The 25,868-nt window shown below is 72.3% G+C and overlaps 9 protein-coding genes across 9 annotated transcripts; 7 read left to right on the top strand and 2 right to left on the bottom strand.

Moving 5' to 3' along the window:
• Positions 1-715: 715 nt before the first annotated feature.
• On the top strand, positions 716-1,885 carry AURANDRAFT_19281 (hypothetical protein; the record flags this gene model as incomplete). The annotated part of the gene is made up of 1 exon (XM_009034383.1): positions 716-1,885. The coding sequence occupies one exon, from the start codon at positions 716-718 to the stop codon at positions 1,883-1,885; it is 1,170 nt and encodes a 389-aa protein (XP_009032631.1).
• A 941-nt stretch (positions 1,886-2,826) lies between these two features.
• On the bottom strand, positions 2,827-3,672 carry AURANDRAFT_19231 (hypothetical protein; the record flags this gene model as incomplete). Its single annotated transcript, XM_009034123.1, has 1 exon — positions 2,827-3,672. One exon carries the CDS (start codon positions 3,670-3,672, stop codon positions 2,827-2,829), a length of 846 nt encoding a protein of 281 aa, XP_009032371.1.
• Positions 3,673-3,927: 255 nt separating this feature from the next.
• AURANDRAFT_60736 (hypothetical protein) lies at positions 3,928-4,263 on the top strand (the record flags this gene model as incomplete). The annotated part of the gene is made up of 1 exon (XM_009034384.1): positions 3,928-4,263. The coding sequence occupies one exon, from the start codon at positions 3,928-3,930 to the stop codon at positions 4,261-4,263; it is 336 nt and encodes a 111-aa protein (XP_009032632.1).
• Positions 4,264-5,503: 1,240 nt separating this feature from the next.
• AURANDRAFT_60735 (hypothetical protein) lies at positions 5,504-15,038 on the top strand (the record flags this gene model as incomplete). Its single annotated transcript, XM_009034385.1, has 3 exons — positions 5,504-6,380; positions 10,173-11,676; positions 11,876-15,038. 3 exons carry the CDS (start codon positions 5,504-5,506, stop codon positions 15,036-15,038), a joined length of 5,544 nt encoding a protein of 1,847 aa, XP_009032633.1.
• An 803-nt stretch (positions 15,039-15,841) lies between these two features.
• AURANDRAFT_60734 (hypothetical protein) lies at positions 15,842-18,079 on the top strand (the record flags this gene model as incomplete). The annotated part of the gene is made up of 1 exon (XM_009034386.1): positions 15,842-18,079. One exon carries the CDS (start codon positions 15,842-15,844, stop codon positions 18,077-18,079), a length of 2,238 nt encoding a protein of 745 aa, XP_009032634.1.
• A 101-nt stretch (positions 18,080-18,180) lies between these two features.
• On the bottom strand, positions 18,181-19,113 carry AURANDRAFT_3260 (hypothetical protein; the record flags this gene model as incomplete). Its single annotated transcript, XM_009033844.1, has 1 exon — positions 18,181-19,113. A coding segment is annotated over one exon (933 nt), but the record flags the coding sequence as incomplete, so codon positions are not given.
• A 328-nt stretch (positions 19,114-19,441) lies between these two features.
• On the top strand, positions 19,442-20,339 carry AURANDRAFT_60733 (hypothetical protein; the record flags this gene model as incomplete). The annotated part of the gene is made up of 3 exons (XM_009034387.1): positions 19,442-19,564; positions 19,657-19,737; positions 19,821-20,339. 3 exons carry the CDS (start codon positions 19,442-19,444, stop codon positions 20,337-20,339), a joined length of 723 nt encoding a protein of 240 aa, XP_009032635.1.
• A 3,200-nt stretch (positions 20,340-23,539) lies between these two features.
• AURANDRAFT_60732 (hypothetical protein) lies at positions 23,540-24,187 on the top strand (the record flags this gene model as incomplete). Its single annotated transcript, XM_009034388.1, has 1 exon — positions 23,540-24,187. One exon carries the CDS (start codon positions 23,540-23,542, stop codon positions 24,185-24,187), a length of 648 nt encoding a protein of 215 aa, XP_009032636.1.
• A 563-nt stretch (positions 24,188-24,750) lies between these two features.
• On the top strand, positions 24,751-25,813 carry AURANDRAFT_35940 (hypothetical protein; the record flags this gene model as incomplete). The annotated part of the gene is made up of 1 exon (XM_009034389.1): positions 24,751-25,813. The coding sequence occupies one exon, from the start codon at positions 24,826-24,828 to the stop codon at positions 25,780-25,782; it is 957 nt and encodes a 318-aa protein (XP_009032637.1).
• Positions 25,814-25,868: the final 55 nt, after the last annotated feature.

Below are 25,868 nucleotides of genomic sequence, written 5' to 3'. Positions count from 1 at the left end.
GTTGAGGCACGCCGGGTCCTCGCAGAAGTGGCACGAGTGGTAGCAGGAGCCGTACGTAAAGTCCGCGTGGCCGTGGTCGTCGCCGTGGTCGTCGCCGTGGCCGTCGTCGCCGTGGCCGTCGTCGCCGTGGCCGTCGTCGCCGTGGCCGTCGTCGCCGTGGCCGTCGTCCGCGTGGTCGTCGTCGCTGTGGTCGTCCGCGTGGTGGTCGTCCGCGTGGTGGTCGTCCGCGTGGTCGTCGTCGCTGTGGTCGTCGTCGCTGTGGTCGTCCTCGTCCAGCCGTCGCAGGTGGAAGGCGTCCGCGGCGGCGGCGCCTGGACGAGCGACGAGCGTCTCCCCGCCGCGCACGCCGTGGCTCACGGCCGTGAACGCGCAGAGCGAGCCCCCGATCCACGCCACGCGCTGCCAACGCGGGCTGCCCGCACCCATGTCGGGTGCTGTTGGGAGCGGATTGCAGATATGCAAATTCACCGCTTCACCACAGCTTCCTTCACCCCAAGCTCGGCTTGAGCTCGGCCGGGGCTCGCGGACGCTCTCGCCTCGCCTTGCGCCGTGCGCGCCGCCCGCGCCGCCCGCCGCCGCCATGGACAACCAGTCGTCGCGCGCCGTGGACCCGTCGCAGTCCTTTATCGACGAGGTCGCCTGGCCGTCGGCGTTGGGCAAGCGGCGGCGCGAGCCGAGCGAGGTCGTGCAGCCCGTGCGGTCCTACATCGCGCGCATGCCGACGCCGCGGAGCGGCTGCGACGTGCCGCGGCGCCTCGTCTGCGACACGATCGCGCACCAGTCGCTGAACAAGGTGCGCTTCCCCGTGAACGCGCTGAGCTGGGCGCGCGACGGCCGGCGGGCGGTGACGGCGAACCAGAACGGCGAGTTCACGCTGTGGAACGGCCAGGCCTTCAACTTCGAGGGCCTCATCGCCGCGCACAACACGGCCGTGCGGTCCCTGGCCTGGAGCCGGTCCGGCACGACGATGATCTCCGGCGACACGAAGGGCGCGATCAAGTACTGGGAGAGCACGATGACGCCGATGAAGGAGATTTTAGGCACGCACCAGGGCCAGGCCGTGCGCGGCCTGGACTTCGCGCCGTCCGACGCCAAGTTCTGCTCCTGCGCGGACGACGGCACGGTGCGCATCTGGGACTGGGAGCTCTTCCAGGAGGAGCGGATCCTCGCGGGCCACGGCTGGGACGTGAAGACGTGCGCCTGGCACCCGTCCTACCAGCTCATCGCGTCGGGCTCCAAGGACAACCAGGTGAAGATGTGGGACCCGCGGAAGCGGTCCTGCGTCGCGACCTTGTACGGCCACAAGCACACGGTCATGAAGGTGCTCTGGAACGCCGTCGACGCGAACTGGCTTTTGACGGCGTCGCGCGACCACACGCTCAAGCTCTACGACATCCGCGTGCTCAAGAACGCGGAGACCTTCAAGGGCCACAACCGCGAGGTCACGTCCATCGCCTGGCACCCCTTCAACCGCCGCGTCTTCTGCAGCGGCGCGTACGACGGCCGCGTGAACCACTGGCTCGTCGGCTGCGACGCGCCGCTCCACTCGCACTACGCGCACGAGCAGGCCATCTGGGACATGGACTTCCACCCCGTGGGCCACGTCCTCGCGACGGCGTCCAACGACCACCGCGTCAAGTTCTGGGTCCGGGCCCGGCCGGGCGACGACGTCGAGCGCGACCTCGACGGCGCGCAGAAAACACTCGTCCAGGACCGCGCGGACTCGATCGGCTACGTCCCGCCGGCCGTCGACGAGGAGCAGCTCGCCCTCGACAACGCGCCGCGCGGCTTCAACCCGGGCTTCGAGACCGGCGGCGGCCGCTACGGCCCGGACGCGCGCTTCGGCGGCGGCGGCGGCCGGCCCGGCGGCGGCGGGTTCTCCTAAGGAGGTCGCGGCGGAGTTAACGTTGGTGGAAGTGGGGGTGGTCGCGGCATCGCGCCGGGCGCTCCCGCTCGTCGCGTACATGCCGCGGCGTCTAGTTATCGGCGGGCACGCGGAGGAGCGCGCAGAGCGCGGGCCCGCCCCGGGCCGCGCGGAGGGCGACGTCCGGGCCCTGGCGGAAGGGCAGGCACGCGCCGGGCCCGTGGGTCGTCGCGCGCGCGCGCGTCTCGTCGACGCGGCCGGCCAGCACGACGAGGAGCCCCGCCTCGCCCGCGCAGGGCATCGCGGGCCGCGCGCGCGCGCCGACGAGGAGCAGGCTCGCGTGGAGGTCCGGCGCCGCGGCGAGCGTGCGCGCCGCGGCCGCGTGGGCGTCGTCGGACGCCGCGTCGCGCACGGTCTCGTGCGCCTCCCAGCGCCCGCCGCCGAGGCTCCGGAGCAGCGCCGCGGCCCGATGCGTGAGCGCGTGGGCGTCGTCCGTCGCCCCGGCGAATATGTCGGGGAGCTGGGACGCGGCCCAGTCCTTCGCGGCGGCGTCGCCGCCGTCGCCGTCGTCGTCGTCGGCCGGCGGCGCGGCCCACGTCCGCCGCGAGACCGCCTTCGAAAAGGCGAGGAGGCCCGCGCCGGCCGGCGCGTCGGCCTCGTCGTCGCTGTCGACGTCCCACTCGATGGCCGCGCCGACCTCGGCCATGAAGGCGGCGAGGGGATCCGCCGCGGGGCCCTCGGCGCCGCGGCCGCCGAGCGCGAAGGCGAAGAGCACCGTGCCGACGATGAGGGCGACGACCGTCGCGAGCCATGTCGCGCTCAGCGCCGACTCGGCGTCGACGAAGACCTTGAGCACGGACGTGTTGCCCACGGTCGCGAAGAGCTCGGTCTCCGCCTTCATCTCGTTGAGCGCGCTTTTTGTATGTGCAACAACGGGTTCAACTAAAAAAGTAAATACGTCCTCAGACGCCGGAGAAGGCGGAGAAGCCGCCGTCGACGGTAAGGATGGACCCCGTGACGAAGGAGGACTGGTCCGAGGCGAGGAAGGTCAGCGCGGGGATCAGCTCCTTGGGCTCGCCGAAGCGGCCGAGGGGCGTGTGGTCGATGATGGTCTGGCCGCGGGCCGTGAGCGAGCCGTCGGCGTTCGTGAGGAGCGCCCGGTTCTGCTCCGCGAGGAAGAAGCCCGGCTGGAGCGCGTTGACGCGGATGCGGTTGCCGTGCTTCCGCGCGAGCTCGACGGCGAGCCACTTCGTGAAGTTCTCGACGCCGGCCTTCGCGGCCGAGTAGCCGACGACGCGCGTCAGCGGGGACGTCGACGAGATGCTCGACACGTTGATGATGGACCCGGAGCCCTGGCGCGCCATGACCTCGCCGAAGATCTGCGTGGGCAGCATCGTCCCCGTGATGTTGAGCTCGAAGACGCCCTCGATGGCCGCGCGCGGCACCTCGAAGAAGGAGCCGTCGGGCGAGACGGTGGCGCCCTTCTGGTTGCCGCCGGCGCCGTTCACGAGCACGTCGATGCGGCCGAACTTCTCCATGATCTTGTCGCGGCAGCGCACGAGCGAGAGCTGGTCGAGCACGTCCGCGGGCGCGGCCAGGGCCTCGCGGCCGTAGGTCCGCTCCAGGCGCAGGGCCAGCGCCTCGGCGACGTCGGCGCGCCGGCCGACGACGACGACGTGCGCGCCCTCGAGCGCGAGGCCCTCGCAGAACGCCGTGCCCAGCACGCCCGTGCCGCCCGTGACGACGGCGACCTTGTTCTCGAGGTAGATGGACCCGGACCGCGCGCGGTTCTCGGCGAGGGTCGACATGTGTTGGGCACGCCTGGTGGCTGCGGATGCTGGCGCTCGTGTGCGACGGCTTCGGCGGCTTGATGCTTCTCACCTCTTGCTCTTGCGAGAGGGTCATGGATGCAGTCAAGTTAACCTGGTGTTGCCTCTGTTTAATACGAGGTGAGCGCGCCCGCAGCGTCGTGGGCAGCCCCATCCAACCACCGAGCGGCGCGGCGCGCTTCGCGTCCAGCCCTTGAAAAGGGCGCTGCCCCGCCGGCGCGAAACGAGCGGGCCATGTCGGAGTGGCTCGACCCCGTGGAGTCGACGCGGGACCTCATCGCGGCGCTGGAGAAGGACCGGGGCGCCTGCGAGGCGGAGATCGTGGACCTCGCGGCGGAGCGCGAGGCCGTGCTGCGGGCCATGGGCGAGGCGGCGAGCCGCCTCGAGCTCCAGGAGACGAAGATCGACGCGCTTCAAGGCCAGGACGCCGCGCTCCGCGAGGCCGTCGACGAGATGGACCAGTCCATGGAGAAGGTGCGCCAGGTCTCCGCGACGTTCCAGGAGACCGCGGGCCGCTTCCGCCACATCAAGACGACGGCCGCCGCCGCCGCGGCCTTCGCGGGGCGATGAGCCGGGCGCGCCCCGTCCGTAAAAAAAAGCGCCCTTAGAACACAACACCCCTTGTGTTCTCGTCGTAGAACACGCCGTCGTCGTCGTCGTCGTCGGGCCAGACGGTCCACACGTCGGCGCCGGAGGACCCGCCGTCGAGCCACAGGTCCGCCGCGGACGCCGCGTAGCCGTCGGCCGCGCACCAGCCGTCGTAGAAGCAGACGACGGACGCGCCCGCGCGGTCCGCCTCGTCGAGCGCGGCGCGCGCGTCGGCGCAGCCGCGCCGCGCCGCTCTTCGGAGCCAGGACCGGCTCAGGCCCTCGTCGCGGGGCCGGCCGCGCGCCTCGGCGTAGACCGCCGAGAGCGCGTAGGCCGCGCGCGCGTGGCCGCGCCGCGCGGCGTCGACGAGGTGGTCCGCGGCGACGCGCGCGTCCTGGACGCAGCCGTCGCCGCGCGCGCGCATGGACCCGAGCTCGTAGCGCGCCGCGGCGACGTGGACGCCCGCGGGCCGCTTCGCGACGAGGTGGAGCAGGCTCAGGTGGCGCTCCGCGGACGGCGCGGCGAGCTCGCCGCGGCAGAGCGCGCAGAGCGGCGCCGCGCCCGCGCGCTTCGCGTGGCGCGCGACGGACCGCGCGCAGGGCTCGCAGCACGCCGCGCCGCAGCGGCAGCAGAGCTCGAGGAAGTGGAAGTCGCCGAACTGGTCGCCGCGCGCCGCGCCGACCTCGCGCTCGAGGCAGATGGGGCACCGCGCCTCCTCGTCGACCTCGGCGGCCTCGTCGTCGTCCCGGTCGAAGGCGCCGGACCGCCAGAGCCACGCCGCGGCGGCGGCGGCCGCGACCGCGGCGGCAGCCGCGAGCCGCGGCCGCGCGGCCGCGGGCTCCCAGAGCCAGCGCCGCAGGCCCGCCTCGAGGCGCCGGCCGAAGCCGCTCCCGGGCCCGCGCGGCCGCAGGGCCGCCCAGAGCTCCCGCTCGAGCCGCTCCGCGGCGTCGAGGTCCAGCAGGTAATGGCCGCCGCGCGCCGCGTCGAGGCTCAGGCCGTCGAGGGCCTGGGACACGAGGTTCGACGTGCCGTCGCCGACGCCGTCGGCGACCTCCACCCACTCCACGCGGATCATGTCGTTGCTAAGCTGAGGCTGTTTTGTGCTGGACGAAGCCACATCGATGCGTTCGACTCGAGGCAAACACTGGCCTTGATGCACTCTGGATGATGGGCACGCTGGATGATGGCAGCATGAGGCACGCATGACGGCGGCGGCGAGACCATGCCCGCCCTGCTCCGCCGCTGCGCCGCCGCGGCGCTCTGCGCCGCGGCGCTCGCCTACGCCGCCTTCTCCTTCGGCGGCGTCCTGCGCATCGTCGCCCGGGACCGCCTCGCGCCGCGGCGCCCGACGGCGTACCCGCGGGCCAAGTGCCGCGCCATGGACGCGGCGCGCGTCGCGGCGGCGGAGAGACGCGGCCGCGGGGCGGCCAACGGGACCGCCGCCGTCGCGGCGCTCCAGAGCTACTACGTCGACGCGGGCGTCGAGGCCGCGTGGCCCGTTGTCGCGAACGCGACCGCCGCGAACCACGCGGCCTACGCGGCGGCGCACGGGCTGCCCTACGCGCGCGCGGCGCCGGCGGGCGCCCGCGCGCGCTGCGGCAAGCTCCGCGCCGTCGGCGCCGCGCTCGCGGACGCGCCCGCGGGAAAGTGGCTCGTCTTCGCGGACGCGGACCTGTCCTTCGCCTGCGCGACGGCGACGCCGCCCGGCGCGGGCCTGGACCGCGCCCTGCGCCTCGCCGCGCGCGCCGGGGGCCACGGAACGGGCCTCCTGGACCTCGTCGTCGCGGACCGCTTCGGCCTCTTCGCGGCGCGGCGGACGCGGTGGGCGCGCCGGTTCCTCGCGCGGCTCGCGGCCTTCCTCGACGCGCGGCCCGCGCTCTGCGCGCTGAGCCCCATGCCCGAGAACGCGGCCTTCGAGGCCGTCGCGACGCCCCGGGACCGCTGCCGCGTCGCCTTCGTGTCCGACCCGGCCTTTGCGGCCGCGCGGCACCTCGTCGGCGCGGCCGCGAAGCGCGACGCCGACCGCGCGGCCGCCTTCGCGGACCGGGCGGCCCGCGACGCCGCCTGCCTCCGCAAAGAGGCGAAAAGGCGGCGGAGGGGTACGGGTGGGTAAGGCTTGCGGAGGCCTCTGTGCGTAAGGCCGACTCCCCCGCTTGTGCGGCCGTTTCGCAATCGTAGACAACCTCAGAATCGGCTTGATTTATCGCTTCACGCCCTTGCGCACCACCACACCGCCTTCTCGCCCAACTAACTAACTCTCGCGCGCTCCCCGCGTCGCGAAAACGGCTCGCGCTCGAGAGCGGGGCGCACAGCGGGTCGAAACCCGTCCTTCGCATCCGCCGCGCGCCTTCGGCTTTCAAACGTCGGCGCCGGGCGTCCCGCCGCGGGGCCGTCCTCCGCGGCGCCCGAATCGACGAACGCGCGACCGCCATCCGCATGGACCCGCATGGGCGCCGACGCCGGGGCGCGTCGATCGCGCGCGCGTCGAGGGCGGCTCGACGAGCTCTCGATCTCGAGATCGCCGATCGCGCTCAGGCACGTATTTTATCGACAAGATGAACGCCGCCACGATCACGATCCTCGCCACGGCGTCGCTCGCTCGCGCCACACCGGTCGAGTTCTCCAACTCGAACGAGCTCAAGGAGGCAGTCGGCGAGTGGATCTCGGACTCTGGCGACGCCGAGAGCAAGTACGGCCCCATCGGCGACTGGGACGTGTCGAAGGTCAAGAACATGGCCTCCCTGTGCAATTCCTCCGCATCGTTCGACGGGGACATCGGCGCCTGGGACGTGTCGAAGGTGACGACCCTGCAAGGCGCGTTCCAAGGCTGCGCGTCGTTCAACCAAGACCTCAGCGCCTGGGACGTGTCGAAGGTGACGACCCTGCGCGGCGCGTTCACCGACGCCGCCGCCTTCGACCAGCCCTTCGGCGCCTTGGACTTTTTCGGCGCCTTCGTCGCCTGGGACGTGTCCTCGGTGACGACCCTGCAAGGCGCGTTCCTAGGCTGTGCGTCGTTCAACCAAGACCTCAGCGCCTGGGACGTGTCCAAGGTGACGACCCTGCGCGGCGCGTTCAGCGACGCCGCCGCCTTCGACCAGAACATCGGCGCCTGGGACGTGTCGTCGGTGACGACCCTGCAGGCGCGTTTCAAGGCGCCGCATCGTTCGACGAGGACCTCGGCGACTGGGACGTGTCGAAGGTGACGACCCTGCGCCGCACGTTCTCCGGCGCCGCCGCCTTCAACGCGGACATCGGCGCCTGGGACGTGTCGGAGGTGACGAACATGTACGCGACGTTCTTCGGCGCCGCCGTCTTCGACGCGCCCATCGGCGACTGGGACGTGTCGAAGGTGACGACCCTGCGCCGCACGTTCGAAGGCGCCGCCGAATTCGACGCGCCCATCGGCGGCTGGGACGTGTCGAAGGTGACGGTCATGGACTACATGTTCTTGGGGGCTGACGAATTCATCCAGTGCGTCAACTGGGTGACGCCTGCCAACTCGTTCGGAGTGGGGGGGGACCCGTGGCACCCCGACCTCCAGTGCTACCCCTTCGACAATCGGAACAACCTCGAGAACGCGGTCGACGAGTGGCTCGATGACTCCGGCGACGCCCAGACCAAGTACGGTCCGATCAGCAGGTGGGACACGTCCAGGGTCACGGACATGGCCACCCTGTTCCAAGAGACCGCGTCGTTCGACGAGCCCATCGGCGGCTGGGACACGTCCAAGGTGACGGACATGAGCTTCACGTTCGACGCCGCCGCGGCCTTCGACCAGGACATCGGCGCCTGGGACGTGTCGTCGGTGACGGACATGTACGAGACGTTCGACGGCGCCACCATCTTCAACCAGGACATCGGCGGCTGGGACACGTCCAAGTTGACGGACATGGGCTTCACGTTCGGCGAGACCGCGGCCTTCGACCAGGACATCAGCGCCTGGGACGTGTCGTCTGTGACGAGTATGTACGCCGCGTTCTACGGCGCTGCCGCCTTCAACGCGCCCATCGGCGGCTGGGAGGTGTCGCAGGTGACGAACATGGTCAGCACGTTCCAAGGCGCCGCCGCCTTCGACGCGGACATCGGCAACTGGGACGTGTCGCAGGTGACGAGCATGTACACAATGTTCTGGGACGCCGCCACCTTCAACCAGGACATCGGCGAGTGGGACGTGTCGCGGGTGACGGACATGTACGAGACGTTCTACAACGCCACCGCCTTCAACGCGGCCATCGGCGGCTGGGACGTGTCGCAGGTGTCGACCATGCGCGGAATGTTCTACGACGCCGTCGCCTTCAACGCACTCATCGGCGACTGGCACGTGTCGAAGGTGACGAACATGCGGGAGATGTTCTTCAACGCCGCCGCCTTCGACGCGGACATCGGCGACTGGGACACGTCGGCGGTGATGAACATGTACGCCGCGTTCGCTGACGCCTCCGCCTTCAATCAACCCATCGGCGACTGGGACGTGTCGCCCACGACGGCGAAGACGGACATGTTCCTCAACGCCGACGCCTTCGACCAATGCCTTCCTTGGTATGCCGAATTCACATGCAACCCAACGCCCGCGCCCTCCTCGGTCTCGCCGACGCCCGCGCCGTCGCCCGCGCCCTCGGTCTCGCCGACGCCCGCGCCCTCGGTCTCGCCGACGCCCGCGCCCTCGGTCTCGCCGACGCCCAAACCGACGCCCGAGCCGACGCTCGAGCCGACGCCCAAGCCGACCTCGCCTGGAGACCCGACGGCGTCGCCCGTGACGCCGCCACCGTCACCTGACCCGTCCGCGCAGCCGACGCTCGAGCCGTCCCGGACGCCGACGCTCCCGCCGACGCCCAGACCGACCGCCGCGCCGACGGTCGCGCCCGGCGAGCCGACGTCGGCTCCAGTGCTCTCGCCCGACCCGACGCCGAGGCCCACGGCGGCCGCCGACGAAATGGTCGAAGATCCCCGGCCGACGTCCGAGTTCGTCGCCGCCCCGGACCCCACGCGGCGGCCCTCGCCGAGCCCCACGCGACGCCCGACGCCGAGCCCCACGCGACGCCCGCTCTCGCCCGACCCGACGCCGAGGCCCACGGCGGCCGCCGACGAAATGGTCGAAGATCCCCGGCCGACGTCCGAGTTCGTCGCCGCCCCGGACCCCACGCGGCGGCCCTCGCCGAGCCCCACGCGGCGGCCCTCGCCGAGCCCCACGCGACGCCCGACGCCGAGCCCCCTCGGAGCGTCCAAGTCGCCGACGGTCCTGGCTGTCGTCGGTACCGTGAGATTCTCGGGCATGGACGCGGCGACGGCCGCGAACAACTCCGCGGTCTTCGAGGCGGGCCTGGCCGACGCCGCGGGCGTCGGCGCGGACGCCGTCGACGTCGAGTTCCTCTCGGAGGATGCCGTGAGCCGCCGCCGCCGCCTCGACGAGGCGGCCTTCACGCTCCGCTACGCGATCGCGGTCGCACCGGCAAACGCAGAGAGCGTCACCGCCGATCTCGCCGATGCCGAGCACGTGCTTGAACGGATCCTCGCCGCCGCGGTCGCCGCGGACCTCGAAGCCGCCTTCGAAGACCTCGCCGTTCCCGCGCCGTCGGCCGCGCCGTCGGCCGCGCCGGTCGCGGCCGCGCCGGCCGCGGCCGCGCCGACGACGGCCGCGCCGGTCGCGGCCGCGCCAGTCGCGGCCGCGACGACGACGGCCGCGCCGACGACGGCCGCGCCGAGGACGGCCGCCCCGACGACCTCCGCCCCGACGACGGCCGCGCCGACGACGGCTGCGGCCCCGGCTCCGACGGCCGCGGTCTCGATGCCCCCGACGGCCCCGGCGCCGACGGCCGCGCCGCCGACGGCCGCGGTCTCGATGCCCCCGACCGCCGCGCCGGCGGCCGCGCCGACCGCGCCGGCGCCGACAGCCGCGCCGGCGGCCGCGCCGGTGGCGCTCCGCGTCGTCCCCGAGGCCGTCGAGAACGCCGACGCCGTGAACCCGTCGGCCGAGCTCGTGCTCGCGGCCGTCGTCGAGACGCCGCACGGCGCGCTCGCGGACGTCGTGTGGTCCGGACCCTTCCGCGACGCGGACCTGCTCACGCCGGCCGCGCAGCGCGTCGACGCGGGCCTCGTCTACCTCGTGGTGCGCGCGGGCGTCCTCGCGCCGGGCGAGGCCTACGAGTTCGAACTGGTGGCGACTTCTGGCGGCGACGCCGCGGCGGCGACGATCGCGGTGACGACGAACGCGCCGCCGCGGTCCGGCCGCCTCGCCGTCGCGCCGGCGGCGGGCGTCGCGCTCCTCACGGAGTTCGCGCTGTCGCTCGACGGCTGGGTCGACGACCAGCTGCCCCTCGCCTACGCGTTCTACCACCGGCTCCCCGGCGAGACCGCCGCGACGCAGATCGCCGCGTCGTCCGAGGCCGCGGCGGCCGCGCGGCTGCCCCGCGGCGGCGGCGGCGGCGGCGTCCGCGTCGTCGTCGGCGAGGTCTCGGACGCGCTCGGCGCGGCCGCACGCGTGGGCGAGAACGCGACCGTCGCCGCGAGCGACCTGGGGGTGGAGGCGCTGGACCCCGTCGTCGAGGAGCTCCTGGACGAGTCGCTCGGCGCCGCGGATCCCGACTACGGCGGCGCGCTCGCGACGGCCGTCGCCGCGACGGGCGAGATCGCGCCCTGCGGCGACGCGGCGTGCGCGGCGGTGGCGGACCTCCGGGGCGACCTCGTCGACGCGCTCGCGACCGTCGTCGACGAGGAGCTGCCGCGGACGCAGCTCACGGTGCAGCGCCAGGCGAGCGCGGCGGCGGCGCTCACGGCGCGCGCCGACGAGCTCGAGCCCGCCGCGTCGGGCGCGGCGCTCGACGCCGTCGCCGTGCTCGCGAGCGCGTCGGCGGCCGCGGGCCTCGCCGAGGGCACGGCGGACGGCGTCTTCGCCGCGCTCGACGCGCTCCTGGGCGGCGGCACGCTCGCCGTCGACGAACAGCGCGGCGACGCCTTCGCGGGGAGCCTCGACGACCTCTCCGCGGCGCTCGCGCTCGGGCTCGTGCCCGGCGAGGCCGCCGCGGAGCTCGCGGGCCCGCACGGCGCCATGGCCGTGGCGCGCCTCGAGACCATCGACGCCGCGGCGGCGACCTTCGCGGCCTCGGCGGACCCGCGCGCGTCGCGCGTCGCGCTGCCGGCGAGCTGGGCCGACGAGGCCGTGCTCGTCGACGTCGCCGTCGCCGAATTCGTCGAGGACCCGCGGCCCGCGCTGCCGACGCCCGTCGAGACGACCGTCGTCCGCGTCCGCGCGGCGCGCTTCGCCGACGACGAGACCGCGGGGACCGCGCGGCGCCTCGACGACGGCTGGCGGGCGGACCAGGCCGCGGCGGCCGCGGACGCGCTCGTCGTCGAGCTCCGCCGCGTCGCCGACCCTCCCGCCGACTGGTCCTACGCAGTGTGGATTCCAACCACTGGTTTGGGGGGTCCCCACCAAACTTCAGAACTCTCTAGCTCGGTCACATCGACGTCCATTCGGCTGATTTTTGGACGAATCGATGGCTCCCATCGAGTTCTCGAAGCACAGCGAAAGAGTCTGGTCCAAACCGTTCGAGTACGCGCGCATTGAAGTCGGGTTGAATATTTGGAATCCACACAGGTCCTACGTCGTCGCCGTCAACTGCTCGTCCGGCGCGGCGCCGCCGGAGCCCTGCCGCGGGACGACGGCGGCGGAGACGCGCGACGCGGCGTGCGGCGGCCGCGGCGCGTGCGGCGGCGTCGCGAACGCGACGTGCTCGTCGGCGACGGCGGCGACCTGCCTCCGCTACGTCTCCGGCGACGACTGGGACGCGGACGCCTGCGTCGTCGTCGAGAGCGGCGACGACGCGACGGTCTGCGCCTGCGCGGCCGACGCGGCGGCCGCGGACTACGCGGCGGCGTCGAGCCAGGAGTCGTACGCGCGCTACCTGCGGACCGTGTTCCGGCGGCCCCTCGACGGCGACCTGCTGACGACGGGCCGGCCCCTCTTCCGCGTCTTCCTGGGCCTCGCGACCTTCTGGGCGCTCGCCGGTTTGGCCGGCGCGCGCCTCGACCGGCGCGACGCGGCCGCGGCGGCCGCGAAGCCCCGGCCGTCCGAGGCCCGGCGCCGGTCGTCGGCCGTGCTCGGCCGCGGCGCGTCGAAGCACCTGGAGACGCTCGAGGCGCACCTCTCGGGGGACGACGCGTCCCGCGACGCGGCCGCGGCGGCCCACTTCAAGAGCCTCAAGGCCGCGCTGCCCCACGCCATCGCCAAGGGGTCGTACTTCCGCAAGACCGCGCGCCGGTCTTTTGCCGCGCGCTGGCCCCTGCTGTCGCTCTGCCGCGAGACGCTGCGGCGCCACCACGACTGGGTGTCGATCTACGACGCCTACGACGCCGCGCGGCCGCGGCTCGCGAGGTGCGCGTTGATGCTCTTCGACGCGGTCCAGCTCTACTTCGGCGGCGCGGTCGCCTGCTTCTTCTTCGTCATCCCGCCGGGGCTCTGCAAATCCTTCGACCCCTGCCGCGACGAGCGGAGCTGCGAGAACGTCCGTTCCTTCCGGTCCTTCGGCACGGGGGGCATGTGCGAGTGGGACGCGTCCTACGACGAGCCCTGCGTCTTCCGCGAGCCGAGCGGCGGCGAGGAGACCGTCCTCGACCTCCAGGTGACGTTGCTGGGCCTCGCCATCGCGCTGCCGCTCATCGCGCTCGTGAACTGGGCCGTCGAGACCTACGTCTTCGCGCCGACGGGCGACGGCGGCGACGACGGCGACGACGTCGACGCGCTCGCGGACGCGGGCGCGCGGCTGTTGCACGCGCTCGGCGTCGACGCGGCCGTCGACCTCGGCGACGCGGACGCCGTCGCGCGCGCGGCGCTCCCCGCGGCGACGCGCGTCGTCCTCCGCCAGCGCGAGGAGCTCGTCGACGCGCTCGACGCCGAGCGCGACCCGCGCCGCGCGGAGGCGCTCGCGGCGCTCCTCCGGGCGCACGACGGCGCGTCGCGCTACCGCCGCGGCCACGGCGCCGTCGCGGCCGCGACGCTCAAGCGCGTCGGCGCGGCGCTCGAGGCCGCGGCGCACTGGGGCGGCGCGCTGACGGCCCTCGACGGGCCCGCGGTCCAGTACCGCGCGCTCTGCCAGCTCCGCTACGCGCACGAGCTCGCGGCCTTCGACGCGGGCATCGCGCACGCGCTCTACCTCGAGCACGGCGCGCGCGGCGGCGCGGCCGCGCCGCCGGCCGCGGTGTCGCGCTTCGCCAAGGCGTCTTGCTACTTCTTCCTCTTCGTCGGCGCGGCGGCCCAGTGCTGGTTCATGACGTTCTACGCGCGCGAGATCGGCCGTAAGGAGACTCGGATCTGGGCCGACGGCACGATCCTGGGCTACTTCCTCCTGTTCCTCCTCGTCGTCCCCGCGCGCCTCGTCTTCGCGCACGTGCTCGCGCCGCGGCTGCTGGACCCCCACTTCCGGCACATCGGCGACCCCTTCGAGGAGTCCGTCGACGTGCCCTTTCGGCACGCGCTGCCGACGCCCGTGGATCTCGTGGACCCGCGGCTTCTGGGCGCGATGCTCGACGGGTCGCGCGCGGTCGTCGCGCCCGTCGCCGAGACGTGCCGCCGCGTGTCCGAGAGCCTCTCCGCGTCGGCGTCGGCCGACGAGCGGCCGAGCGACCCGGCCGCGCCGAAGCCGAGCCGCCGCGCGGCCGTCCGCGAGGCCGTCCGCGCGGCCAGGGCCGACGCCGGCGGCGCCGCGGACCGGCGCGCCGCGAACCGCGCCTTCCGCGAGGAGCGCGCGGACGCGTGGGCCGCGGACCGCGTCGCGGCCGCGGCGAAGCACGGCGCCTGGCGGCCGCCGCTCGGCACGGCGCTGGGCCTCGGCGGCCTCGCGGCCTTCTTCCTTTTGCACGAGGAGGTGCAGGCGATCCTCTTCGAGGAGGCGGCGAACCTCGCCGCGCACTACGTGATCCTCGCGGCCCTCTTCGTCGTCCGCGGCCGCGGCGACCTCGCCCTCGTCGCCGTCCTCGTCGTCGTCTTCGGGCTGCTCGTCTACGTCTGCCTGCCGAGCCTCCGGAACCGCGACCCGCTCGTGTCGCGCGTCTCCTCCGTCGACGACGCGGCCCGCGAAGCGGCCCTCGCGGCCCGCGACGGCGGCGGCGACGAGGACGCGGTCGCGGCCGGAACGCTCGCCGAGAGCGACGACGAGGACGCGGCCCGCGAATCGACGGCGCTCGAGAAGTTCGCCGAGAGCGACGACGAGGACGCGGCCCTCAAGGAGGCGATCGCGGCCCACGAGGAGGACACGCTTGCGCGGTTCGCCGAGAGCGACGCCGGCGACGACGAGCCGCTCCGATCTTTACCGTCGCGCAAGCCCTCTCGCCTCGAAGCGCTCTTCGACGACGACGCCGGCGGCGACGAGCCGCTCCGATCTTTACCGTCGCGGGAGCCCTCTCGCCTCGAAGGGCTCTTCGACGACGACGCCGGCGACGACGAGCCGCTCCGATCTTTACCGCCCTCTGACGTCCGGCGCCGCCGCGCTCCCTCGGACGACGACGCGCTGGTCGCCCAGCGCACGGGCACGGCGCGGGGAGCCATGAGCTCCCTCATCGCCATGTTCACTGCGACCGGCGGCGACGACGACACCGACGACGATCGCGCCGCTCCGCGCGAGAGCGTCCGGCGCCGCCGCGCTCCCTCGGACGACGACGCGCTGGTCGCCCAGCGCACGGGCACGGCGCCGGGCGCCGTGAGCTCCCTCATCGCCATCTTCACCGGCGGCGACGACGACGCCGAGCCGGGATGTATTCAGTAGTAAGCTTACCTATCCGCGGGATGAAGCGGCGCGCGCGAGGTGCGACTTGAGGATGGGTCTCGGCCGCTCGCCGCGAATGTTCACGATCGCCTTCTTCGGGGTGACGCGCTCGACGACGCCGCGGCGGCCCGCGAGCGCGCCGCCCGTCACGCGGACCGCGTCGCCGACGGCGAAGGCGTCGTCCACGGCGACGCCCTTTTTCCCGCCGTCGTAGCGGACCGCGAGGCCCTCCTCGAGCATGAAATCGCTCGCGTCGACGCCGCGGCGCCGCACGTTCGCGAGCACCCGGCCGTACTTCTCCGTGCCGACGTCGGACAGCGTGACGGGCTTGTTCAAAAGGAGTCGGCGGAGCGCGTCGCGCGACGCGACCGCGGGCGCGCCCTCGCTCATCTCGGGCGCGTCGATGCGCCGGAGGCGGACGCGAAACTTCCGCGGAGCGCCGCGGCCCCCCTGCCGCGCGATGACCGTAATCGTGTCGCCGTCGTAGACCGCGACGCAGCGACCGCGGCGAATGTCCGGGACGAAGCGCTCCACGGCGTCGCCGTCGTATGTTTTGAGCACGAGGTCCTCGACCTCGCAGTCGATGCAGCCAGGACACGGCGCACGACACGGGCAGAGGAAGGCGAGGCATCGCAGCATCGCGACGCTGGAGGGTTTTATGAGCGCTCGCCAATCTTGTGGTAAAATGCCGTCAAGTTTGGCGCAGTGAACGCGAAATTGAAATGGTCGGGGCAGGTAGTGGCACGACCGCGACGACGACGAGATAGTTGGCGCGGCCGAGACACGGACCGAGCCGCGACGACATGAGCCGCCTGGGCTTCTACGAGGTCGGCAAGTCCGGCGCGACGATCCGCTCGGAGCCGTCGCTCTGCAGCGCCAAAGTCGGCCGCGCCTCGGCCAAGAGCCTGGTCTACGTCGTGCGCGTCGTCGCCGTCGACGGCGTGGAGCGCTGCGAGCTCGGCGGCGACGAGGACGCGTGCGCGCACCGGAGCGGCTGGGTGAGCCTCTGGGTCCTGCGGCGCGTCGGCGCCGACGGCCGGCCGCTGCCCGCGCGGCCGCGGTGCGACGCGCCGTGGACGCCCGCGCCGTGCGCCGCGGGCGGCCTCCGCTTCCGCGCGGATTTCTGTTCTGGAAATCTCAAGGCCGCCCGCCTCAACGCCCAGGACGGCTGCGTCGAGCTGCTCACGCGCCGCGACTGCGAGGGCCAGCCGTGGGGCTCGCGCCACTGCACGTGGTTCTACTTCTCCGTGGCGGACGAGCGGCCCGGCGCGTTTCGGCCGCCGGCGAAGCTCCGGATCCTCACGGCGAGCCGCCAGGGCGCCCTCTTCCGCCACGGCTACCGCCCCGTCGTTCGGCCCGGGTCGGGAGCGCGCGACACGTGGGCCGCGCTCTCGGCCGCGGGATCCGGCGGCTGGCGCCGCGTCGACGCGGAAACGTTCTCCTACCGCGAGGTGCCCGACGACGAGAGCGACGACGACGACGAGGCGAGCGAGAACACGCCGCCGGGCGACGACGACGACGACGCGCCGCCGCCGCCGCCGGGCGCCGCGGCGCCGCCGCTCCCGCCCGCGCCGCCGCCGCGCCGGAAGAAGGCCTCGCCGTCGAAGGCGAAGAAGAAGAAGCCCAAGAAGCCCAGGAAGAAGGGCGGCACCAAGACCAAGTGCGAGCTCGAGTGGACGCTCGACTTCGGGGAGGAGCGCGTACTGGACGTCGCGTTCGGGTTTCCCTACTCGTGCGCGGAGGTCGACGCGACGCTCGCGGCTCTAGACGCGGCCTACGGCGACGACCCGGACATCCTGTTCAAGCGCGAGGTGCTGACGCGGTCCCTCGAGGGGCGGCCCGTCGAGGTCGTCACCGTCACGGAGCGGCGGCCGCAGCGGGCCTGGGGCGAGCCGAGCCTCGCGGGGCTCGCGGGCCGCGTCGAGGACTGCGTCGTCAGGCGCGGCGGCGGCGAGGCCTGGGGCCTGTCGACGGCGCCGCCGCCGGACGACTCGGGCGGCGACGACGACGACGACGACGGCGCCGTCGACGCGGCGTCGCGGCCGCGGCTCCCCGAGGGCGGCTACGCGATCACGCCGGACCGCGGCGGCGGCGGCCTCGACGCCGACGCCGTCGCCGCGCGCCTCGAGGCCTGGGCCGGCGACAGCAGGGAGATCCTCGTGAGCGCGCGCGTGCACCCGGGCGAGTTCCCGGCGTCGTTCGTCGCCGACGGCTTTTTGGAATTCATTTTACGAAAAGACGACGACCGGGCCGCGGAGCTGCGGCGGCGCTACGTGTTCCGCGTCGTGCCCCTGCTCAACCCCGACGGCGTGAGCCGCGGCCACTGGCGCAAGGACGCGCGCGGCGACGATTTGAACCGGTGCTACTGGCCCGACGCGGACGGCCGCGCGCACCCGACCTGCGCGGCGCTGCTGGCCCTCGCGGCGTCCGCGGGCGAGAGGCTCGCGTGCGTCGTCGACTGCCACGCGCACGCGACGCAGCGCGGCACCTTCGTCTTCGGCAACTGCGGCGACCTCGGCGGCTCGGACCACGCGGAGGCGCAAGTCTTGGCCGCGTTATTAGCGGCGCACTGCGCGGTCTTCGAGTTCGAGTCGTCGGATTTCGGGCGGAAGAAGATGCTCAACGCGGGGTCCGCGCGCGTCGCGCTCCACCACCTCGGCCTCTGCCCCCGGCGGCGCCGCGACAGGCCGTGGCCGCGGTGCCGCGCGTTCACGCTCGAGTGCAACTACAACAAGGGCCACGCCGTCGACGCGACGGCCCTCGCGCTCCAGCCGCCGCGGTCCGCGCGGGGTTTGGCGCCCGACGCGCCCTACGGCCCCGCGACGTGGCGCGGCGTCGGCCGCGCGCTCGCGCTCGCGTTCTCCGACCTCGCGGCGTCCGCGCTCGGCGGCGACGGGTCGGCCGTCGACGACGCGAAGAAGTGGCTCCTGAAGCACCGGAGCCGCCCGTCGAGCTCGGGCCCGCCGGCCGCGACCGCGAAGAAGGCGCCACCGAAGAAGGCGAAGAAGAAGGTGCCGTTCCTGCTCGAGCTTAAGAAGTAGCGTTAGACGACCTCCGTCAGGGGCACGCCGAGGTCGTCGCCGCGGCGGGGCTCGTCGTCGAAGGGGTTCTCCGGTGGCGCGTCGTCCGCGGCGTCCGCGACGCGGTCCCGCCGCCGCCCGAGCACCGTGACCGCGAGGCCCGCGCTGATCAGGACGCCGCCGGCGACCTCGCCCGCCGTGAAAGACCGCCGCCCCATGAACACGACGCTGAGGAGCGCGTTGAGCGGCGGCTGGAGCGTCATCGACAGCGACACGACCGTCGGCGACGTGAGCGCCGTCGCCCAACCCAAGACCACGTACACAAAGCACAGCCCGAAGACCGCGCCGTAGAGCGTCGCCGCCACGGGCGCCCAGGACGCGAAGACGTAGGCGCCGGCGTCGTCGCCGACGAGCAGCGGCGTCGCGACGAGCGCGATCGCCGCGGCGATCAGATTGTAAAACAGCGTCGTCGTCGTCGGCGGGAGCCGCGTCGACTCGATCAAAGCCTTCTGGAGCACGAGGAGGCAGCCCATGCAGACGCACTGCCCCAATAAGATCACGTTGCCGAGCACGACGGACGCGGACGACGCGCCCGCGTTCGCCTCGCCGCCGCCGCCGCCGGAGACCCCGAAGACGACGACGACGAGCGCGCCCGCGGCCGCGAGGCCCACGCCGAAAGCGACGCGCGACGTCAGCCGCTCGACGCCCGACGCCGCCGCCGCCGCCGCCGCGATGACGGGGATGACCGGGTGCAGGAGCGCGGAGTTGAACGCCGTGACGTAGCTCAGCGCGACGACGAATCCGAAGATGTTCCCGAAGCCGAGGCAGCCGAGGGCGAGAAAGCGTCGCCGGTCCCGCGCGGAGACGGCCAGCGCCGCGCGCACCAGGCCGCCGCGGGGGAAGTCCGCGCACCGGGCGAGCGCGGCGAGGCACGCGCACGCGCCCGCCTGCCGGTAGAGCGCGAGCACGAAGGGGTTCGTGCCGCCGTTGAGGGCGATCTTCCCGAGCACGTGCCAGACGCAGTAGGAGAGCTGCACGGCGACGAGCGCGACGTAGGGCAGCGCGCGGGATTTGTTCGGCGGCGCGGCGCTGGGCGCGGGCTCGTGCGGCGTCTCCTGGGTGATGAACTGCGTCGACTGCTCGTCGTCGGAGAGGGAGCGCTTGTCCAGCCGCGGCCCCTCCATGCGATTAAGAGGTACCCGCACCGGTGCTAATTTAGACCCTCACCGGCGCTGCTGTCTGCAGACGACCCCCATGAAAGTGCTCCCATTTTGCCACAGCTCGCTAGCTCGCCTTTTGGGATGTTTCCGTTCATCATGCAGCGTTACAAAAACAATTTTTCGCCTCACTCATCTGTTCCCAGACGCTGCCACATCCATCGAGATGGCGTCCCTCCTGCGGCGCATGTCCTCGCGGAAGGAGAAGATCAGCGAGCCCGAGGCGCCGCCGACGCCCGCGGCGGACGAGGACGACGGCCGCGTCAACGTGCGGGCCTACAACAAGAAGGTGGGCTGCCCCCTCCCGCCAAACCCGCACACAACGCCCCCCCGGTTCGCCCCCCCCCGCGTCGCCCCCCCAGCACGTCTCCCATGGCGCAGACGGGCGAGGTGACGATCATGCGGGTCCAGAAGGGCACGCCCATGGGCGAGGTCTTCAAGCACTACGCGGAGCGGAAAGGCGTCGCCGAGAATTCGCTCACGTTCGCGCGGCGCCGGCGTTTCCACCGACGCGGCGCGACCCGCGAAAGACGACCGTTCCCTAGGTGGCCAACGGGCAGCAGATCGCCAAGCACGCGCGGCTCATGGACCTGAAGAAGGACCCGGCGGATCGGCCGATGGACCCGGCGACGGCGCTCGCGCGGTCGCTGTCGCTCGACGGGCCCGAGCCTTGTTATGTTGATGGGGGCCGCCGGCGCGCGAAGCAGCGCAGCGCGTCCATCTCCTCCGTGGACATCCGCGGGCCCACGCCGGGCGAGGGCGCGGCGCCGAAGACGCGACGACGGAAGTCGTTCACGTTCGACAAGGCGGGCAACCCCGTGGCCGGCGGGGGCGCGCCCGGCCCCGCCGACGAGGAGACCAAGGAGGACACCTTCCCGGCGAAACCGCCCGAGAAGAAGCAGGACGCCACCTGCATCGTCAACCTCCCGCCCGAGCCCGAGCCCGCGCCCGAGCCCTTCGACCCGGCCGTCGACGCGCACCCGGCCTTCGACCACCAGGCGTCGGCGGGGAGCGACTACATGGAGCTCACCATCGAGGGCCTCGACGACGACGAGTGGATTTAGACCGTGCGCTCGGGACGACGCGCCCGCGCTTTTTGTGGCCCCGCCAACACCGCCAACCCTGTAGTAACGCGAGCTAGCGAAGCGAAGCGGCCTGGCGGCCCCTCTGGACCGCCCCGCTAGCCCCGGGAGACGCGCGCGGCTCCCGGCGCCTTTTTCTCTCGTTCAATGAAAACTGCAACTTGCAAAACAACTGCGGCGCTGAAAAAAAAACCGCTGCAGCGTCATCCCCGGCGCGGAAGCAACAAACCTTTTTCGACTTCACGTATCTCTGCCAGTAAAAAAACTAACCCACACTCGGTTCTCTCGGGCTGCCATTCACCACCGGGTTCGCGGGACACAGTTGCGCCCCGCCCCGCGACGATGGGGGACAACGATGATGACATGGTTACGATCCGCGCGCACCACAAGAAGGTGCGTCCCGCGGACGTGGGGCTGCGGCGGGGGGCGGGCGGGGCCGGGGGGCGCCGGGCGCCGGGCGATCCGCGGCGAGGTCACGCGCGCCGCCCGCGCAGACCGGCGAGGTCACGATCATGCGAGTGAAGAAGGGCACGCCCATGGGCGAGGTCTTCAAACAGTACGCGGAGAAGAAGGGCCTCCAGGAGAAGTCCCTGAGCTTCGTCGCGCGCCGCGCCCCCGGACGCGGCTTTCAGAAGACGGGGAAAAAAAAGGGCCGCCCGCCGCCGCCGACGCCGCCGCCCCGCAGGTCGCCGGCGGGAAGACGATCCCGAACGACGCCAAACCCATGGACTTGAAGAAGACGGTCTCGGAACCCGCGCGCGCTCCGCGTCCGACGCCGCGCGCGCGACGGGCCGCGCCGCGCGCGCGCGCGAGGCCCGGCGGCGGCGGCGGGGACGACGATCCTCCGCGCAGGTGTCAACGCCGGCCGTCGCGGAAGACCCCCCGCCGGTCATCGACAAGGGGGACGACCCCTGCGGATGTTCGTGCATGGGCTAGGGCCGCCGCCGCCCGCCGAATTCCCACCCGAGTCGCCCCAACCGCCCCAAGCCCCGAGCCTTTTTTCCTTTGTCGCCAGCGAAGCAGAGACGTGCCCCGCACCGTGCTCCAGTACCGCATCGTCCCGCCGGCCCCGCCGGCGGTCGCGCGCCGCCCCGCGGACGCCGCGGATGCGCGAGCCCGACGCTCCGTTGCCCTGTCTTGATGGCTCCCCGAGTAACAAGTCTTGATGGCTCCCCGAGTAACAAGAAAGACCATAGTGCCTGTTTTACTAGATCCAGGCGTCATTTTTCTCGCGTCGTTGACGTTCACATTGAAGTCGATTGCTTGGGAGTTGTACATGTTTACCCCTCGCGAAGCCACTGCGATTTTACCCCCGGCCAATGTCCTCGGCTTGTCCCGAGAGCCGTCGAAGCGCCTCGGAGAAGCGTGTTTTGCGCCGTGCGCGGCGCCATGTTCCCCGATTCCGTCGCGGAAAAAAACGTAGGAGCGCCGAGCCATGCATCCGACGGGCCTCTCCGCGCGGTGGCGCGGCTGGACGACGCGAGCGGAGCGCGAGCGGTCGTGCTCGAGCAGCGACCTTCGGCGGGTGGCGCCGATCGGGTGCGCAGCTGCGCCATGTCACTCTCCGGCGACAGCTACGCATCGAGGGGTCGGGTATGGTACCACCACGTCCGCGCGGACCGCTGGTCGTCGTCCGCGCGCCCCCGTTCTCGCGCGTCGGCGCGTCCGCGCCGATGCGCGTAATCGAGCCGAGCGGGTCCGATTCGGAGTCGACACGGGCGTGCCCGTGTCCTCCGAGTGCGTGGGGAAGGGGTCGGGGATGATGATCGATCGATCCAAGCGCTTGAGGTGCGTGACGCGCGCCATGCACATGTGCAACAACATGGTCGAGGTGTTCGGCCGCGTTCGGCCGAGGGATTCGAGGGCCTGCGCAGCTGCGCCACGTGACTCTCCGGCGACAGCTAAGCATCGAGGGGTCGGGTATGGTACCACCACGTCCGCGCGGACCGCTGGTCGTCGTCCGCGCGCCCCCGTTCTCGCGCGTCGGCGCGTCCGCGCCGAACGAGCGGTGGTCGCCGGGGTCCTTTGGCAGGGCTTTGCGGCCGCGCCTCGACCTTGCTCGAGGCTTCTGCGCCCGCCCTGTCCGCCGACGGTCCCGACCCGCGCCGTGGGGTGCGGGATCGCTGCAGAGAGCGAGTTTGTGGGTGTCAAGGACTAAATTTAGGCCTAAATGAAAGTCTAAATGAGCACTTTTGAGCCCCTGGAGGCGCTCCAAGGCGCTCTCTGCGGCGATCCAGCCGCCCGCGGCTGCGGTCGGGACCGTCGATGGACAGACAGGTCGCACAAATCTCGACCGAGGCCCGGACGCGGTCGAAACAGGCCGCGGAGACCATTCGCCGCTTCTCGGCCGAGACGCTTTCGGCAAGTGTCGGGGACCTTGTGGGCGTCGGAGACGGTGTAGATCGCCGTGCAGGAGCTCTATGATGTCGAACCGCCCGGCGGAACACAGCGACGGTGATCGGTCAACGCGAAACGCTGCGTTTGGCGCCGAAATCATTCGTTTTCGGGCTATTTGAGGCCACTTTTGACCAGAACAACCTCTCGCACGCCGATTTCGCAACCCGGGGCGACTCCGACGCCTTCGCCCGCTCGTAACGTATGGTCCACGCCTTCGACGACATCCAGACCGCCGCCAGCGGCCACAGGCGCACCGCGGCTCGCGTTTTCGGTCGAAGCGCTTCGGCGCCCGGCGGACATTCGCGAGGCGCCCAAAAATCGGCGCGCGACCAAAGATGCGTCGCACCATCGACTCGCACCATGATGGCGAGCATCCGGTCGCAAGAGCGCCCGAGAACTCATCGATTCACCGCCGCATGGCTGGACCGCTGGATTACGGCGTTTTGGGGCCCACGCTGTAGACGCACGCGCGCGTCTTTTCTGGAGCCAAAAAGCTGGTTACGGACGGCCCATAGGTCACAGACAACAGCGTAACCCGCGCGGGGGCTCACGGGGGCGCACGCGCGGTGCGCGGGCGCCGGCAATCTCTTGCCACAGCCATGAGGACAAGGGATCCGGGCCGCTTCGCGAGGGGTAATGTTGACTCGGTCGGCTCGACGCCGTCGTCGTCGTCGGCCTGCAGCGCTGCTCGTCGACTGTCTCGGCTCGACACCGCCGCCGTCGTCGGCTGCTTGTGCAGCGCTGCGCGTCGACTGCACGCTACGCTGGCACAACGCACGCGCGCGATGGCTGTAAAACTGCTGCTCTGCGCGCTCGTCGCCGGCAGCGTGGCGCTGCGCGTCCCGCGGCGGCGCTTCCTGGCGTCCGGTGCCGCGCTGCCAGGCGCGTGCGCGGCGCGCGTCGCCGGCGCGCGCAACCTGCCGGAATCGACGGGCGCCAAGGGCGACAACCGCGGCACCGTGGCGGCGCTGGCGCCCATCGCGCGAGTGGAGGCGTCGCTCGCGGCCGCCGCCGAGGCCGCCAAGACGAAGAAGCTCGACGCCGTCGCGGCCGCGCTCGCCGAGCCGCCCAGGGACGAGAAGAGCTTCAAGCGCCTCTTCGACGAGTACTCGAGCGACGTCTCCTACAAGCAAAAGTACATGGACAGCAACGCGTTCGTGGTCTATTATACGAAGGGCTTCGACGGCAAGGACCGGCCCAACATCGAGGACGACCCCGCGGCCGAGCGGCAGACGAAGCAGTTCGGCTTCCGCAACGACGCCTGGGCCGCCGTCGACGACGCGCGCGCCGAGGTCGCCTACCTGAAGTCCGAGCCCGCGGAGTCGCCCGCGGAGCTCGTCGCCATGCTCGGCCGCGCGACCGCGGCCATGGCGGGCTACCTCGCCCTCGCGCCGCCGGAGGACGTGGCCGCGGCGCGGAAGGCGGGGCGGTAAGTGTGGCTCGGTGGTAGAGGCCCGGGGTGCGGTCTCGCTCTGGTGATGCACAACTTGACGACTCCGGGGCTCTTCATCGGGTGGTCCGCGATGAGCTGGCGGATCACCTCCGACTTGAACCGCGGCGGCTTCGCGACGCCTTCGTCGCGAGTTCGAGAGCCGCGAGTCCGAAGCCCCCCCCTCCGAGGAGTCCGTGCGCCGCGGCTGCCCCCAGCGTCCACGCGCTCATGGGCCACGTCTACGCCGACGGCGCCGAAATCTACAAGGCCTGTTGCACCATCTTGCAGTACGCCATGAGCCAGGTCGCCGTGCACCGGGACTCCGGACAAAAAGGGGCCCGTGCAGCCGCGGCGCGCCGTTGAAGAGCTCGAAGACCGGGAGCATCTCCGGTGAGGAGAATAGGAACCGCGAGAGCACGTGGCGTAGCGGAAGTCCTTGAGCACCCCGCTGGAGAGGATCGCCCGTGCGCCCGCGCCGCGCTTGTCTCGTCTGGGCGCGACGCAGCCTCGACCCCAGCTCGAGCCCCCGGCCATCTGCGGACCAGTCCTCGAGCTCTCCGGCCTCATCCACCGCGTCCAGCCGCCCGACGCGCGCAGGACGTCCGGCCAGCGAGTAGCCGCGCGCGCGACTCGAGCGAGATGGCCGCCACTTCGGTAAAAAAAGCCCAGGAGCTCATGGCCAAGGGCGAGAAGGCCCTCACGAAGTTCAGTTTCTTCGGCGGCGGCACGGCCAAGTTCGAGGACGCCGCCGAGTGCTTCAACGACGCGGGCAAGCAGTTCGTCATGGGCAAGGCCTACGGCGAGGGCGCGTCGGCCTACCGGCGCGCCGCGGACTGCCACCTCAAGGCCAAGAGCGAGTTCGACGCCGCGAGCTCGTACGGAAAAGCCGGCGAGGCGTTCCAGAAGCTCGAGGACGTCTCGGGCTGCAGCGCCTGCTTCCGCGAGGCCGCGGCGATCTACGGGGGCATGGGCAAGTGCTCCATGGCGGCGAACATGTCGAAGAAGCTCGCGGAGGTGCTCGAGAACGGCGGCGACCCGGCGGAGCTGCCGAACGCCATCGAGGCCTACGGCGCGGCCATCGACTACTACGACGGCGAGAACCAGCCCATGCGCGCCAACGGCTGCCGCGAGAAGGTCGCCTTCCTCTCGGCGACCCTCGGCGCCTACGACGACGCGCTCGCGGCCTTTGACTCCCTCGGCCGGTCGTGCCTCGGGTCGAACCTAGGCAAGTTCAACGCGAAGAAGTGGTTCACGAACGCCATCCTCTGCGCCCTCGCGCGCGAGGACGTCGTCAAGGCGAAGAACGCCCTCGCGGAGTACGCGAACCTCGACTACTCCTTCGTGGGCACGCGCGAGCACATGCTCTGCGAGCAGCTGACCGCCGCGTGCGAGGCGTCGAGCGAGGAGGGCGTCGCGACGGCGGCGGCGGAGTACGACAAGATCAAGCGCCTCGACCCCTGGATGACCAAGCTCCTCCTCGCCATCAAGGGCACCTGCGAGGGCATGGACGCGCCCCCGATGCCGAGCGTCGCGGACGAGGACGTCCCCGACGCGCCCGACGAGGACGACGCCGAGGACCTCCCGGACCTCACCTAGGGCGCAACGTCCTAATCCCCCGAATGTCTCGAAGCGTCATAAAATCGCCCGCGGAGCCCCGCGGACCGCGCGGATCCGGCGCGCGC

Source organism: Aureococcus anophagefferens (assembly GCF_000186865.1).
Source record: "Aureococcus anophagefferens unplaced genomic scaffold AURANscaffold_1, whole genome shotgun sequence".
Lineage (NCBI taxonomy): Eukaryota > Pelagophyceae > Pelagomonadales > Pelagomonadaceae > Aureococcus > Aureococcus anophagefferens.
The sequence above is the reverse complement of the archived record's forward strand: the minus strand, read 5'-3'. Positions and strand labels throughout refer to the sequence as shown.